Genomic DNA, 15,907 nt, shown 5'->3' with positions numbered 1-15,907 from the left:
ATCATGCTTGTAACAGTCCAGTCCAACAAATTTCAAATAAAATCAATTTGTTCACCAGAGGGTCCTGTGCATAACAGGCAGTCAAATAAACAGAAAACATACAATCTGTGTAGCCATCTCCTGGTTTAATCCCTTCTTTTGGTGGTGGGACTCTTCCATGAGACAGCTATGCACAGGGCCCTTTGTATTTTCTAGAGCTACAGCAGAAAACCTCAGGTAAGGCCTGGGGCAACCTAGTCAACCTAAAACATCAAGCCAAAAAGAAATCTGCATTTGCAAAGAAACAATTACCCTTTATCACTAAACTGACATCATAACTTTGAAAACACATGCAGACGGTTTAGATACTGAAAGTTGGAAAGGACAGGGTCCTGATTCAATACTAGAAAAACCCTTGTTAAAAAAAACACAGAAGTTAAGCACAATCAAGCCACTATCTTTAAAACAGCAGTCTGAAAAAAAAAACCCATGGTAAATCAGTATCATGGGAACACTTAATATTATCTTCAGTAACATGAAACAGTGAGTAGAGAAACTAGTATGGGCTTTGTTTTTTCCAAGTTAATTTATGCTATCAGAACATTGGTACAAAGCTGCATAAAGTGGCTCAAAATTTTTTATCATCATTCTCCCCCATCCTCCTTCAATAAAGCTTTATCCAGAACACTCCTGAGAAGCAGTCCTTCTTGGACACTTGCTCTAGCCATATTCCCTCACATATCCAGTTCCCTTCTAGATATCCCACTAATACATATTTCTGGCTAAGCCTTTGTCCAGCCATTACTATCTCGAAACCTTCTGAAAATTCAAAGCTGAACACGCAGTCCTAAATAGCCTCATATATACATCCTTAACAAGAGAGGCATTGTTTTCTTTTATTTTCTGGAGAGACTGAGGTGTCTGAGCAGCAGAAAAAAAAACAAGCTAGGACCCAACATACAAGACTGCTCTCTTTTCTCAATTCTGCTCTTTTGAAACTTCAGCTAGTATCTACACAAAATGAAGGCTTGTTACTATAGATTTATAATAACTGGAAATCTTACAGAGTAATAAGTTTTTAACAGATTTAATAAGTTATTATTTAGATTTGTCACACCAGAAATTTAGGAAACCAAGGCAAAGTAAAAATTTATTTCACTGTTTCACAATACACACCTAAAATCTACATGATTTATATTAAAACAGTCATACATATATTCTTTGATTAACAGTTTGCATCACATAACAAAAGCTTATTTAAGTGCAGTATTTTCTCAGAAGTTTAAAATACAGGTATTGCTAAGATTTTTCAAGTAAAAAATCTTGTATTGGCTGACTGAGTGTCCAATACAGATAACATTCTTGCATTTTAAGTTACATACAGGAATTATAGGATTCTCTTCATTACTTACCCAAAAATAGCAGCGATGCTTAAGACTGCAGGTACATAAGACTGTCATCAATGAACATAATCACATTGATTATGTTGTCTAAAGGCAACCAGGACTTACAGGGCTTCAGCTCAGTTATAGCTTCTCAACTTCTTTTGCATTGATTTAAAAACTCAGTCTTAAAATATATTCTCTTGGGCAAATAACTACTTCGATTTTTAAACTGCAGGAGTTAACTGGTCAGTATGAGTCAAATTGTAGTTAACAAAAACCATGTGTAATATGCAAACTGTACCTTAAAGCTCAGAGAAAAATCCACATACAGCAAACATATAAACTCTTTAACGTTCCAGTCACTTATCAGGGGAAGCACACAAAACAGTAACACTGAAGTTTATCAATTCTTACAACTTCAAACTACTCAAACAACAACAACAGCAACAAAACAGGTAGAACATGAGCACAAACATAACTTTAAGTAACTTTGAGAAATGTTAACACTCTGTAATCTTAAAATGAACTGTATTACCATCTAGTTAATTAATTTAGCTACTTCAAAGTCTTTGTTGATCAAATGTTTTTGTGTAATGTCCTTCCTTTTCTCAAGTGGTATGCCTTACTCTCCTGGGATGGGATAGAAGAGAGGACAAGAAAAAAAAATTCAATTAATCAGAATAAAACAACCAAAGTTTTACAAAAACTATCTCCAGGCACTCTGTACTCTATTCACCCCTCTCCAAAAGTGACAAAACAGCTTCCACATTCCCATTTCAGAGTGCACCTGTTAAGTTCACATATCTGTCCTTTTACCAAAAGGAAGCAAGTTCTTAGAAATTAACAACCTGAAATTACACGACTTGGAACGTAATCAGAAACTGCAAATCTACAAAGACTGAACACACACAGCAAAAATATGACAACCACCTAACAACCTGGACTACAATTGATTGATTAAAGCAGAGACAAAGCATAATTAGCCACCATCCACAATAGCTACTTCACTGTACAGACTATCAAGGTTTAAACTCAATATCCTCTGTCTGAACTAGGGAGTCACCTACTGCTTTCAGTCATGCCACTGAGAAACAACTAGCCAGACTTATGCTCTAATTGTTCCTTAGTTGACTGTTGAGCAATTTTTTATGCTGTCCTGATTAAACCCACTGAATCCAATTTCAGCACTTCTTTCCACCGTTAAACAACTGAGAGCCAAACCCATACATATCAGAGGATGTACAAGGAAGAAAAAATTCAAGTGGCATTCACAGATATGAATCCCTTCATCTTTATGGTATCCTGTAGGTGAGCACATTGAAGGTCCAGTTATGTTTCAAGGACGTCATTTTGTTTTCACTACATACCTTTACGTTGTTGTCTTGTGATATAAAGTCATTTGTCAGCTGGTTCTCAGGATTAGACAGACAGGATAATACTGTTTGCATGCCCCTATCCACAGACTTCTGAAATACAGTTATAGGTGTATCAATACCGATTTTCTTAGTAAGGGCATTACTAGCTAGCAATGCCAGTGTGTCCCAGGGTTTACTTTGCTATCAGGATTCCCCAATTGCCTTGTGTTCCCTGAGGTACTTGCAATTTTCTTCTCCCCCCTCTAATCTTTTAGTATTAGTAACTTGTTATCCCACTTCAGTGTTACAGCATAACAATTCTAATCAGTGACATGCCAGTTCTCTTGCGGATTAGGCTGACAGCTGAGAAATGAAATTTCTCCTTTAGGAGACTGAATTCACAGCCAACTGTTTGCTAAACTGGGGCCACCTTCCACAGAACAGTGAGAAAGGGAGAAAGTTACCAAGTCAGATATTTGAAGCTTAAAATAGATCTACCTAAGATAGCAGGCAGTGCTGTCGAATTTACTCTTTTAGTACCTGTAATTTTCCCTGGAATTTCCACAGATCAAGCAAAGTCTTGTCAGTAGACTTACTCAAGTAAAACCTACACTTTTATCCAGCCCTCAGCATTGCAAACAAGCACTAACAGTTTCAAGGAAAGGTGAGACTTCTGAAGTTATACACAGAAATCAGATACACGGGACTTCACAATTGGCTCAAAGTAGCAGCTACAACCTTGATTTCTAGGGTATCTGTCCAAGGCCCTTGACAAAGCTACACAACCCTCATGTGCAACGGGGATGGCATTTATGATAAAGAACATTAAAGTTTTGAGAAAGCACTTACCTTCTGTGGGCTGTTACGCAACTGCGTGGGCTCCGCAATGGCACATTCCACCTGTATAAATCCTTGATCCTCAGGGCCATGATAGTTTACTGAAGTATAAACCTGTAGAATTTTACAGTATTACAGTGTTTCAGTAACACTGGGAAAATATGCACAATTATGGTCCACAGATATGATCCCCATCTATCCATAAACTGTGCCAAGTTTATCTTTGCAGTTTTGCTAAGTTTCATGAGTGGAGGAAATACCGTGTCATGACCTGTATTACTAAAACAGTTAAGAATGCTACTTAGAGTTGCTTAACTGAGACAGGTCTAGAACAGTTGTCTGCTCCTACGATCAAGCTTTTAACATTTAACAGTGAAAACTTCAGGCACACCTACTCTAAAAACATTTGACCTGCAGCACCATTGAATTGTAAAGTGATACGCTATGGCTGTATCACATCCATGGATGTTATTAAAAAAAACCAGAAAAATAATACCATTCAGAATAAAATTAATTATTACAGCTTTTAAACACTTAATCAAAACTGCAGTCAGTAAATATACCTAAAGAACACAAAAATGCCCAGGGGGAAGGTTTAAATTCTGACACTGTTAAACAAAGATAGTATTTTTTCCCCTTTCTCATGGAAAGATTACTCAAATTAAGTCACAGAAAACAAGGAATTTTTTTAGAGGCCAGCAGCACCATCTACAGTTTGTAGCAGCCTGAGAAACCTGTTGAAAGGAGCAAAGGAAAAAAAAAATCACCAGTATTTGCCAAGAACAAGAAGACTCTAAATTTAGAAAAAAAAAAAAAATTGTACAAGTCAACTTATTTTTCCTTCAACTTTTCCTGAAAAACCAACTCCATTTTGGTTAAAATTCCACAGTTCTGTGACTAGAACATGTAGAATAATGTCAAAATCAGGAAGATCTGTTCTGCCAGGTAACTCTAAAAAGCACCACATCAGTAGAAATTCTGAACTACATACTCTCATCAGCAATTACAGATTTTTGTAGACCAGATTATACAGATCCAGACAATAAACAGACTTTGTTTTTACAGCTTGATTAAAAAAAAAAAAAAAGTGCCATGCAAGAAGGCTGTTTCAGAAGTCTAACTTCGTAGGCTTACCGGAGCTGGAGGTATTACATAATTTCTTTGCTCCCCAGGAAGCCACTGCGGTTGAGCCTTAAAGAAAAATTGGACAAGAACCACCTTTTATTCATTCATTCCAATACAGACAACTGCCCTGTAGAATATATACATCAATCGCTGTATCACCTGCTGAGATTCTGATCCCAAGTACCTAACACCCCACACAACAGCATGTTCAAATGCAAAGCTCCCTCCCACATGTACTGCTAACTCATGCACTTTTTTCCTAATCTGAAAGTTGTTTTATCACTGTATATTGAAAAAAAAATAAAACTATAAAAATAAAAAAGTATGCTAAGTTACTAAACAGTTTTCATTACTATTTTGGTTTTGCTTTGGTAGCTGTGAAGAACGGAAGGAAAATAAATTTCAAGGAATGAGAAGCACAGAAAGATCAGACTCCAGTTAACACTTCACTCCAGTTTTGTCATGTATGCAACAGGTTTTCTGCTTCTACTAAAACTTTACATACCTGATAGTTGTAAGCTGGTTGATACCCTATGGGAACTTGCTGCTTCAGCACTACAGCTGGTGATGAACTGTATGGATAAGGCTGCAAATAAAGCTTTTTTTAAAAAAAACCCGCAAGTTTGAAGCAAGATACAAGTATGATATTAGTAGAGGTATTAGCCAGGAGCACATTTTTAGAAGTTACACTGTAATTTCAATTCCTGTGCAGACTAAGCTCTCTATTCAAAAGCAACCCTTAGAATTCCCACAGGTCTTGCCTCAGCACTTCAGGCACTAATAACGTCTATAAAGTGAGATTCCAAGTGTCTTATATATCTAAAAACCCCATATCTGCTTGTAACTGATCTTTTAAGTAATTTCAGGAGTGCAAGTCATGCCATAAACTTTGAGAAGTAGATTTGAAGCAGACTGAGTACTATGAAATAATGGAGTACAGTCTGAAGGATCAGTTTCTAGGAAGCTAAGTACTCCAATTAAGACAATTTCCTAGTATTTCTTTCCTGTAAGTACTCTGACACGGTGTGTACCTGGAACGTTCTCAGATTATTCAGAGAATAGTTAAAGGCATGTTTTAACATTTAAGAGAATTAATTCTCTTAAATTAATAAACTTAAAGAGAATCATCAAGAATATATTATCAAGCTCTCTGCCCAGGAAGAAAGTATTTCTGCAAGCTTGTTCTTCCTCTTTGTTTAAGATTAATTATTAAAATTATTAAGATTTGTTTAAGATACAAAACAAGACTGCTCCATCATAGAGGCTAATGCAGAAAGAGAGCTTGATCTGGTTCACTCACAGCACAAGACTCATATCCACTGTACCCACACCTCAGTAGGAATGCTCATCTGAAGTACCAGTACAGTGATGTCCTGCAGGCAATACTGTGCTGGGCACAGCTATTAACAGCAGATGCTGAAACGCGGTGTTCTTGTAACACAACGGCAGTTTAAAACCAAGAATATATTTGGCTAGGAGAAGAGAAAAGTACCTGAGATAACTTTTGATCCCACTCTTAGTTTACAAAAATACATTTTAAATTTTGTAGTTTATTCTGAAGCAGGACAGCAACACATTAAATATCTGGATACATTTCATTTGTGAACTGCATCTGCGACAGGCAATAATAACTCAATCTTCCCTCCACTTTCAACAGTTCTCATTCTTAAAGGGTATATCCCTCTTGTTTAACATCACTGAATCAAATTTTCAAGGTTGCTGGCATTCCTTTGAAGTGGTTTGAAGTTGGGTGCTTCTTACTGGAGAAGGCAATATGAAAACAGGCAGGTAAGATCAGATTGGAATCTCAATACATACTCCAAAAGTCGTACATGCTTGCACCTTCAAAAAATTCTTAATTATGATTAAAAATCAGTGTCAGGAGCAGTCTTACCTGAACATAGGGGGTTACTGGGTTCATGACAGTTGGAGGCTGCACGTACGTCTCCATACTCTGATTACCCCACACACTCTGGAACTGTGGTGGAGGAGGACCAAGAACTAATTGTCTGGGATGCACACAGGAATCTTGTTTCAAAACAGATAAAGAATAGCATTAAGACATTACTATGTGTATTTTATTAGGAATCTGAATTCAAGTTTAAAAAAACCCTAAGGGTTTTGACTCTTAAATTTAACTCAATATTAACTATATTCTATTGTGTTACCAACCCCACTCTTTTTAAAACAACATCATACAAGTGAGGTCACAGAAGTCAGAACCAAGGTTTAACTGAAATATACACACTGCATCAGATAAGAAGTATTTGCAAGGATAAAGATGTATAATTAAGAAAAAACTCTGTTATATTGTTATACCTGAAATGTTAACAAATTTATTTAATTATACTTACTTAGGTTTTGTTGTTTTCTGATTGCTGGCCCCAGTTTCAGCTTTTTACCGTGGAAGTTGATTTGTGACTGAAAGACAGGTTATTCTCTGTAAGCTGGGCATCAGCAAGGTGAGAGGTTTGTGGGCTTTTAAAGAGACCAGACTCTGCTTCTACACCACAGTACATCAACTCTCAAAAAGATTCAACAGCCTCCAGTCTCCTCTCTCAACACCATATGCCTTTTACCCCAGATTTCCTGCAGCATCCTCAAGTCAGCTATCTGCCTACTCACTGACCCTCCAAAATTATGTATCACTTGCCCTAATAGCAACATGCATTACTCGAATTTGCAACTATGTATCAGTGACCATCAGAGCCGCCTGGTTCTATACACACCGGTTTAAGTACTCCTGTCTCAGTGAGAGTATCAAGGGAGAGTGACCAGTCTTCGATTTCTAGCAAAAGATTTTAGATTTAGCTCTATTAGCACAATTTTAGTACCAAGCATTCAAGTCAGTATTGGATGCAGACAGTCTGTCTAGATCCTCTATGGCATGCAACTCTACAGAAGTGCCTGTTTCAGAAGAAAATATGTGGTTTTGCAATCTTCTCCCATTTCTACTAAAGGCAGTGCTTTGAACAGACAACAGCAACTTTATTGTTGCCTGTAAAAATAAGCAGAAATATAACAATTAAAAAAAACCTTGGTCATCCTAATTTCTATCAGTATGAAAAGATGATTCAAGAGATATATGGAGGTGGAAAATCATGCAATAACCTGACCAGGTTGATGTTTTTTGATTTTTTTTTTCACAAGGAAAGGTGTCTTAGTTGGTTGATTCTGGGCATTTAATTAATTCTGGAATCCTATTGTGTCCAAAATCATGCAACTACCATTTCCATCTCTACAATGAGAACTCCTGGGAGACAGGCCTCCCCCACTAAACAGAAGACAACTTTCCATTCTGAACTGCAAACAGATTCATGATGGACCAGAGTGCAGTTACAGACCTAAAGCAGAAGAAAAACACTGTCAGGCTGAACAAGGCTACAAAGCCTTGCTGAACAGACAGATAAACACAGGAATAAGGAGTAATTTTAGCTACAGAGAGGCTCCATCGTGTTTATTCACAGAAAACGCTGTAACCATTCAGTGAAGTGATTTAGCGCAGTAACCTTTGCTTTTAATTTGAGCTCTGCAACACCAATGTTAATATCTTCCTTTCTTCCATCCCCTCCAAAAGCCAACAGGTTTTTTAAGATTATTCCTAGCTGAACATGCTTCTTCCTGACAAGGCAGGAATTTTTACTGCCTGCAGACCTGAAGTGTGCACTGAAAATCCATCATATGCCTCTGGGTCTTCCAAGACCTCTGGTATACAAACCCACATCAGTGAGTACTGTATTAATAGAGGAACACTGCAGGCTTCAGCTTTGAAGAAGAAAATCAACAATGTACATTGCACAAATGTCAATGCTACTCAAGAGGTCTCCATAGGAATTTTACCTCAGAGCAAGCATTCTACACTAATGTAGCATAACAAACGCAATCTGTAATAAAAAGGTGTTCTCAGATGAAGTCTATTGCTCAGTACAGCAGCCACTGTGTATTTTTGTCATCAGACCATCGAGTAACAGGAAGCTTTTAATATCTTTTGGTGAGAATCAAGATCTCCTGCTGGAGTTTCACTACTCTCCACTTTATTCAAACATGTTCTCTTCCCACTGATGGAGCTAGATGGCCAGTAAACACATCTGCACATCACAGAACGCTACATTTATGCCTGGCACATCCATCTGGTTCTGTCTTTCTGATCTACTTCCCTATCTAAGAGCATCAGAAACAAATGAGAGACTGTTCATCCTCCAGAGACACAGGAGTTTTCTGAGGCAAAGGCTTCAAAGAGGCAAGTATTTCAACACACATTATTTTCAGTTACTGTATTCAGTGTGGAGAGAAAAAGGGAAAATAAAAGCTTTGTCAGTGTTTTGTGACCTGTTCAAGTCTATCAGAACCAAGTAACTGATTTGGTTTTAAGCACTGAAATTTAAAACTTCTCTGATAAGCAAACTCCCAAGATTAGAAGGGCTTCAGCAGTTCTACCCCTTCATCTCCTGTGTTAGCTACAGGAAAACTATATGATGACATGGGAACAGCTGCAGCACAATCTAGGAGGCTTAAAAAAAATACCTGCACTCCAGATAGCATCCAAACTCACAAATACTGCTATAGAAATGTATTTCAACTACTGAGACATAAGTAAAAAACTAATACTGTCCTCCATGATACTGTTACTCCTATGCCCTAGGTAACCCAAAATGTTATTGTATTTCAACTATCTGTGCCTGAAATTGCTACTCTCTCTTAAGACTCTGGAGCCAGAAAACAGAACCAAGGGGCAGAGTAGGGCAAGTGCCCCAGCCTTTCAAAGGCTGAAGCAAACAGAGCACTCTCCCTTCCCTCATGGTCTTTGCTCAAGGCAAAGGCTCTGCTTTTGGATGTTTTTCCCCCCATCTTTTGTTTCTCTTTTGCATCTTGGACTGGCTTAATGCAAATACTGCCACCATGGAGCAGCCCCACAGAAGTTAAGGCAGAGCTGCAGCAGCTCAGCTGCCCAGCCTTGCCTGGCTGACTGCTGCCAAGGAAGGCAAACCCTTCTGGGAGTCCTAGCCCCTGACCAAGTACCAGCTGCTGGAGAGTGCCAGCTGCATTCCTCAATGAAGAGACAAGAAGTGGGAGGGTTGTCACCATTTTCCCCTTGTCCCTGGACAGTCAGTCAGCTGGCAGAGGCCATCATTTTGGGGGAGGGAGGTGTCACTCCATCATTTTGTCTTTGCTGCCTGGGAGTCCAGGAGATTTCAGCAACTTTGTAACTAGTCACTGTTACTGTTACACTACTCCTTATTTTTTTCACTCATATCTATCCATATTTGTTTCTCCTTATTGATGGAAAGGGAATGGTTAACCTAAGGAGAGATTACTCATTTTAGAGTGTGCCACTTGAATTATCTTAAACCAAAACATCCCAATAACTAAATGTCTCTGCTTCTGCCATAAGCACAAGGGTTCTATGATAATCATCCACTACAAACAGCAAGCAGCCAAACACACTCAAGGCTTTCAAGCATATAAATAAATGAGAGCTATCAGAAACAAATGACATGAGATGTTCGACACCAGGCTAAAAGCTAATTAGCTGAAAACTAATTTTGCTTCTTACTTAAGCAAATACATAAATATTTTACCACCAGTACACATTTTAGAAAGTTTACTTTTTGGGCAGCCTTAGACTTTGTGTCCTAACTTACTCTACAAGGTATGTAACTTGGCTTCTTGCAAACTTGTCTCCAGCCTTCGTACAACAACTTCAAGTAATTTGGACAAGAGCTTACCTCAACTATCTTTTGAACATCCACATTGTCCAGGAAAGAAACAAATCCATATCTAAGAAGGAAGAACAGACTATTCAGTAATCACTTTAACTTGATTGTTAGCCAAATTCCTTTGAACAAGGCAAGTTAAAAACATGCCAGGTACACTATATTGCACATCAAAATTATCAGCTAAGGACATTAGTTTATGATTCAGCCTAAAAATCTATTTACTGCTAACTAGCAGTATCTATTGTGGAGCCAGAGGAAAGAAACTAAATGCCAGATTTTAGAATAACATGAAATAGAAATAAGGGCTACTTTTCCATTTTAACTACTCAAAATCAGTACTGCTGTTGGTATCTGCAACTCACAAAGTTTAAAAACCCCTAAGATCTGACTTATTAAATTTTGTATTTACTATAGAGGTCTGGATGGATGCAGGCATTATAGGAACAGTAACACCAGAGACGGAAGCAGTTCTTGAAGCAGTTTTTCAATTTATTTCACTGCCTCCCTAGTTTATACAATTAGTCTATACAATTAACATCATTTCAGAGCATTATAGTAACAACTGTGTCCCATTAATGGAATAAGCCAAATCATCATCAATACTCATAACATACACTGGCTAACTGCACAGCAGGGTTTGCTTCGAGGACTAGCAAAGGGATATGAGAAAATTAATTCTATTTCCAGCTCTTCCATTGCCACACATGCTGAAGAAAAAGACGTGACATTCTAGGATCTAAGCATAGAATCTAAGAAAAACTGGGCTGGAAGGAGCCTCAAGACGATATGGTCTTCCTTCTCATAAGGGATAACCTCAAAATTGTGATGGCTTCCCCAGAACTCAGAGTAAGTGCCTTCATCTTCTTATTTAAGGGTTTCAGCACAGTAGTCCAGAACTTTTCTATAAATTCAAAGGGAATTTCCCTTGTTTCAACAGTCTTCACATACTTAGTTTCACTCTTCACCCAAACAACTTTGGGCTGCTTTATTCTAGAACTTATTCCCAAGTGTCAGGAGAGGGCAGACCCACTGCCCTGAATCTTAGTTCTCTTAATCATCCTGAACTGTCCTCAGATTTTTAACTCCTCTAGCCAGCAGAAGAGTCCTACAAAAGAATTGGCTGCGTAAGCATCACACAAGTTAAGCTCTGTTTCCAACGGTTAAGTGACAGGTTTTTTTTTTCCCTGAACAGAGAGACTGAAGTCAGGAAATTCATGCTATTCTTTGTAAGATTATACAGATTTAGTTGGGGGCACTATAGATTTACTGGTTTCACCGTGTTAACTCACTACAACAGAAAGCTGCAGCTAGCATTAAGACTTAAGCATGTCAAGTGTGTTGCTAAGTATCTGCTCATATCACCTACTACAAAATGCTGTCCACAGGAGCAACTTAAAACAACTACTCATATTCTACCCACCCCTTTGAAACACCAGTTCTGTCAGTGATGACCTTCACCTCCTTCACAGTACCATATTGTTCAAAGACACTCCGAATTTCTGCTTCATTCATCTAAAAGAAAACAAGGTCTTAAGCATCTTCAAACACATCCACCTGCTTAGAATTGATTTAAAGCAGACAGTACAATTTTTAAACCTTTTTTCCACTAGCATAAGAACAAAAGGTTAGTTTTGGAAGACATGTTCCAGAATTCTCCCACAACATTTCAGTATCTTTAAGACTGGTAAATGCACACACATACAAAAAAGTAAGCCCACCACCACAAACAAGTAAAAAAATCCACACCAAAACAGGAGAAAATTCCATTTTCCACTGACGTACCCTTATACCCATTTTAAACAATTACAAGTGTATATATACCCTTATGTCAATTCCACCAACGAAGACGGTGTTTGGCATGATTTTTCCTTCTGGTAAAACATAGCCCTGACTGACTGTTGCTGAATAGGCGCTGCCCTCCGTGGCACTTGAACACTGGGTCTCCACATGTGCTGCCTAAAAAATTTAAACAGAAATATTTAATTTAGTCAACTAGATTACACTTTAAGACACCAGAACACCTGCAGCTTCCTACAGATATAGCAGGGGACAAGGAATTTCAATAGCACAAATGGATCTTTCATTGGGGAAAAAACCTGAAGTAATTATTCCAAGTAGTTTTAAAAATTTAAATCTAGATCTAGTCTAGACTACTTTAAGCAGCCCTGCCAGACTGTATCAAGCAAGCTTTGTGACCAATGTTGCTACTACCAGGATTTGCCCTCATCTCTTTTGCTGCACCTCCTCCTGCACAAGAAGTTTTAATACTTGTCAATTCAAATTATACTGGCTCTACAAAATCTGGCAGGAATATCAACATGAAGTGCACAGTTTTTCACCTACCTGATACTCTGCTTTTGTCTGGTTGTAATCCCAGCTAAAGGGCATTTGAACTAAAATCTGAGATGGCAACTCACACACCCTCAAGCTGACCTAACTGTTGCTTCTATTTCTTTCTTTCTGGATGTTTCAGCAAACCAAGCTAGAAGTGGTATTCACTTCGTTGTGCAAGTTTTCTGGCAGCCTAAAACAGGAAACAGCTCTCAGCAGAGGCACCCAGCAAGTGCCAGAACCAGCACAAGGAAGCTGGTAACCACAGATACTGCTGGTACACCTGTCACACTTGGCCTTGGCTGCCATGGAAGTGCAGTATTTGTGTCTCACACTAATGATGCAGAATTTTCAAAGAAAATTAACTTCTTTAATAACACATTAAGTACCTGAAAGAAAGAATAAACAGACTGCTTAGGCATTCGGGCAAGCTGGGCAACATCAAAAATGAGATTTACTAATATACATATTTCCTAGAACTTGAAAAAGAGATGAAAAACGCGCAATGGTAAAAGTCTCCTAGGATTAAATAAATAAATAAATAATCTCCCTCTGACACCACTTTTCAAGTCTTCAGTACAGTGATGGAAAACCTTTGCCAATTAAAAAAAATTACTGTCTTATCTAAACCCAAATAATTTTACCAACATAGCACTATATAAATGACTGGTCCACATGCACTTTGTGCAGAGGCCTCACACTGCTGCTGAACCAGTGTCCAAAGCCTCAACCACCTCAAATTTTCAAGTAGGAAATCCTGCCAATGATGGATTGGCTAAACTGGAATTACAGCATCAGCTGAAGTGACTCACCTCTTTAAAATTACTCTAAAATAAGTCTAATTTGTCTTATCTCTTGAAGTAGCTTTAAAATCAAATTTCCAGATGTCACGAATACTAGCGTTTCTTCAGTTTTTCAGCTTATCAGAATTAACAGGGTTTTGATTTTTTTTTTCTTCTCTCATCAAAAGATAAAATTAATCTGCTTGCTCTCTAACATTCCTACAAGCATGAAGTTTAAATTGATGCGGGGAAACTGGTAAAAGGACCTCCCCTACGGTAGTCGGGAGACTAGTTATAGACTTGTGGCAAAAGGTGAAAAAGGACGATCGTTGGGCCAGGTGGAGGAAACACCTACCTACCCACCCACCCAAGTGTTACAAACATCACTCATTTCGTGCTCATCCAGGAGCATAAAACCGTCACTTTTTTTTTTTTTTTTGTCCACATCAGCCCAAGAATTCTCAGGATTCTCACTGGCCTTAGCACGTTCTCCTTTAAAAGTAAGGATTAGGGTTGTGGGTTTTTTGGGGTTTTTTTGTTTGTTTGTGGGGTTTTTTTGGTGTTTTTTTTTTTTTTTCTTTCTTTCTTTAATTGAGACATTTAAAGCCCGCGACCCACTCCCCGCTGCGCGGACTCCGAGCGCAGTCCCCATGACAGCGCCGGTGCCTCAGCGAAGAACACGGCTGGCGCCGCAGCCTCCCCGCCGGGCACTAAGTGGAGCTCTCAGCCCAGCACGGCACGCTAGGCACTTACGAGGCATAACTTCTGTATAAAAATAAATGAATAAATAAAAACACCAAAAAACATTCCCCCCCACACCCCCCCCCCCCAAAAAAAAAGCCCACAAAAAAACCCCACAAAAACCACCAAACACCACCTTACTCCTACAGTGTTTGAAGCGTCAATGCTACAGTCGCAAATCACGTTTCTCAAATAGAAAGAACAAACAGCAAGCAGCATGTTGGTTCGAGCCGAGGAGCCCGCACCACACTCCGCACGACGCCAGGCCTGGCTCTGGCCAGTGAGGGACGCCGGGCCGGGGAACGTCGGGCGAGCGAGGCGCCGCTCGTGGTGCCGCCGCCAACGGCCGCCATTTTACGTCCTCACACCTCGGGTGCCCAGCGCCGACGGGGCAGGAAGGTTTGGCGCTCAGGGCAATGGAAGCTGTTCGCAACCCCCCGGCAAGGTTCCTGCCGGACCGTACGCGCAGCCCGGGTACACCGCCACGGGCAGACGGAGGAGCGCCCGCTCGGCCGTGCAGGACGACGCCGATTAGCGCCGTGACAAAATGGCCGCTTATGAGTGTGAAGCGTCTTCCGTCGCCATGCCTTCCCCAGACCATAACGCCGACGGCTACGACTCAGACGTTCCCCTGCACAAGCCCTTGGCTTTTCAATTCACTCCTTCATTGACCCTAACCGCTCACCTCGTAAGGTTTTAAAACCTTCAAGACAGTTAAAATGCTAGTAGCCCTCAGGGCTCTCAGGGGTTTTAGCCCTCTCACCGCGTTCCAAGGCGACACAACTCCGGCTGTGGGCATTCCCATTTCTCACCCCAAGAACCCAAAGAAGTTACTAGTCGGCTCTCCGCTCCGCTGGCCGATGGGGGTCCCACCAAGGCAAGTAGAACACGGGTTCAGGATTCAAACGCCCCCCATCATCCCACTTCCCACCGCCTCAGCATAGGTCCCCTTACGCGTTTACTCACCATCATTCACTGGAGCTGAGGCTGCACTCACACGCCTTAAAAAAGGGGGTTTAAAACAAAACCAGTATGAACCTTTTTAAGAAAACTAAGTGCAGACAGTCACTTTTCTCTGACCCTGAAATTCCCGACGTCTATAAAAGCCGGTCGGAGCTATTCCCGTTCTTCTTAAATAGCCCCATTGGGGGATGGTTCGGAAGAGGCCACACCTTCTGCTCCCTTCACACTCATTGTCGCACCCCCCACCTCGCGGCGCTTGGCTCTTGTCACTTGGTGTCTGAGTTTTGGAAGACAAAGGATCGAGAATACCGTGGATTTTCTTTTCTTTTTTTTTTTTTTTTCCCCTTTTTTGGGGGTGGGGTTGGATTTAGGTTGCTAATTAGACTCTGGCGCCGTTGTGCAGGAAGTTGCTCACATGCTGTTGAGTGCATGTGATTGCAGCAGCAGGTCCTGCCATTTTGACAAGAGCTTGTGGAAGTTTTGAAAATGGTGTGTTGTTCAAGAGGCTTTCACTCACTTTGAAGAAAAAGCTGTAGCTCTTTCATCAGTATTGTCGCGAACCAATGCTATATAGCTGTGCTAGAGTAACCTGTCTCCATCCTGTAACCACCTGTGCTGAACACCTATGTTCTGTCTGATCACCGGTGGCCCAAGGTCTTTCTAGAAGGAAACCTCTCTGGAAGCCCTCCTGG

General features: G+C 39.9%; 1 protein-coding gene across 1 annotated transcript; it reads right to left on the bottom strand.

Moving 5' to 3' along the window:
- Nucleotides 1-1,105: 1,105 nt before the first annotated feature.
- DAZL (deleted in azoospermia like) lies at nt 1,106-15,361 on the bottom strand. Its single transcript, XM_040070258.2, has 11 exons — nt 15,219-15,361; nt 12,220-12,354; nt 11,819-11,910; nt 10,408-10,459; nt 7,036-7,102; nt 6,576-6,709; nt 5,187-5,267; nt 4,691-4,747; nt 3,569-3,670; nt 2,732-2,830; nt 1,106-1,994 (listed from the first exon to the last, which is right to left on the bottom strand). The coding sequence occupies exons 1-11, from the start codon at nt 15,222-15,224 to the stop codon at nt 1,941-1,943; spliced, it is 879 nt and encodes a 292-aa protein (XP_039926192.1). The 5' UTR covers nt 15,225-15,361; the 3' UTR covers nt 1,106-1,940.
- Nucleotides 15,362-15,907: the final 546 nt, after the last annotated feature.

Source organism: Hirundo rustica, chromosome 1 (genome assembly GCF_015227805.2).
Source record: "Hirundo rustica isolate bHirRus1 chromosome 1, bHirRus1.pri.v3, whole genome shotgun sequence".
NCBI lineage: Eukaryota > Metazoa > Chordata > Aves > Passeriformes > Hirundinidae > Hirundo > Hirundo rustica.
The sequence above is the reverse complement of the archived record's forward strand: the minus strand, read 5'-3'. Positions and strand labels throughout refer to the sequence as shown.

Coding starts and splice junctions, on each gene's coding strand:
- DAZL (XM_040070258.2), bottom strand. Junction 10,460..11,818: donor AGAACTGGTGTTTCAAAGGG/GTGGGTAGAATA, acceptor CTTCCTTCTTAG/ATATGGATTTGTTTCTTTCC. Junction 7,103..10,407: donor ATGTTCAAAAGATAGTTGAG/GTAAGCTCTTGT, acceptor CCTGTCTTTCAG/TCACAAATCAACTTCCACGG.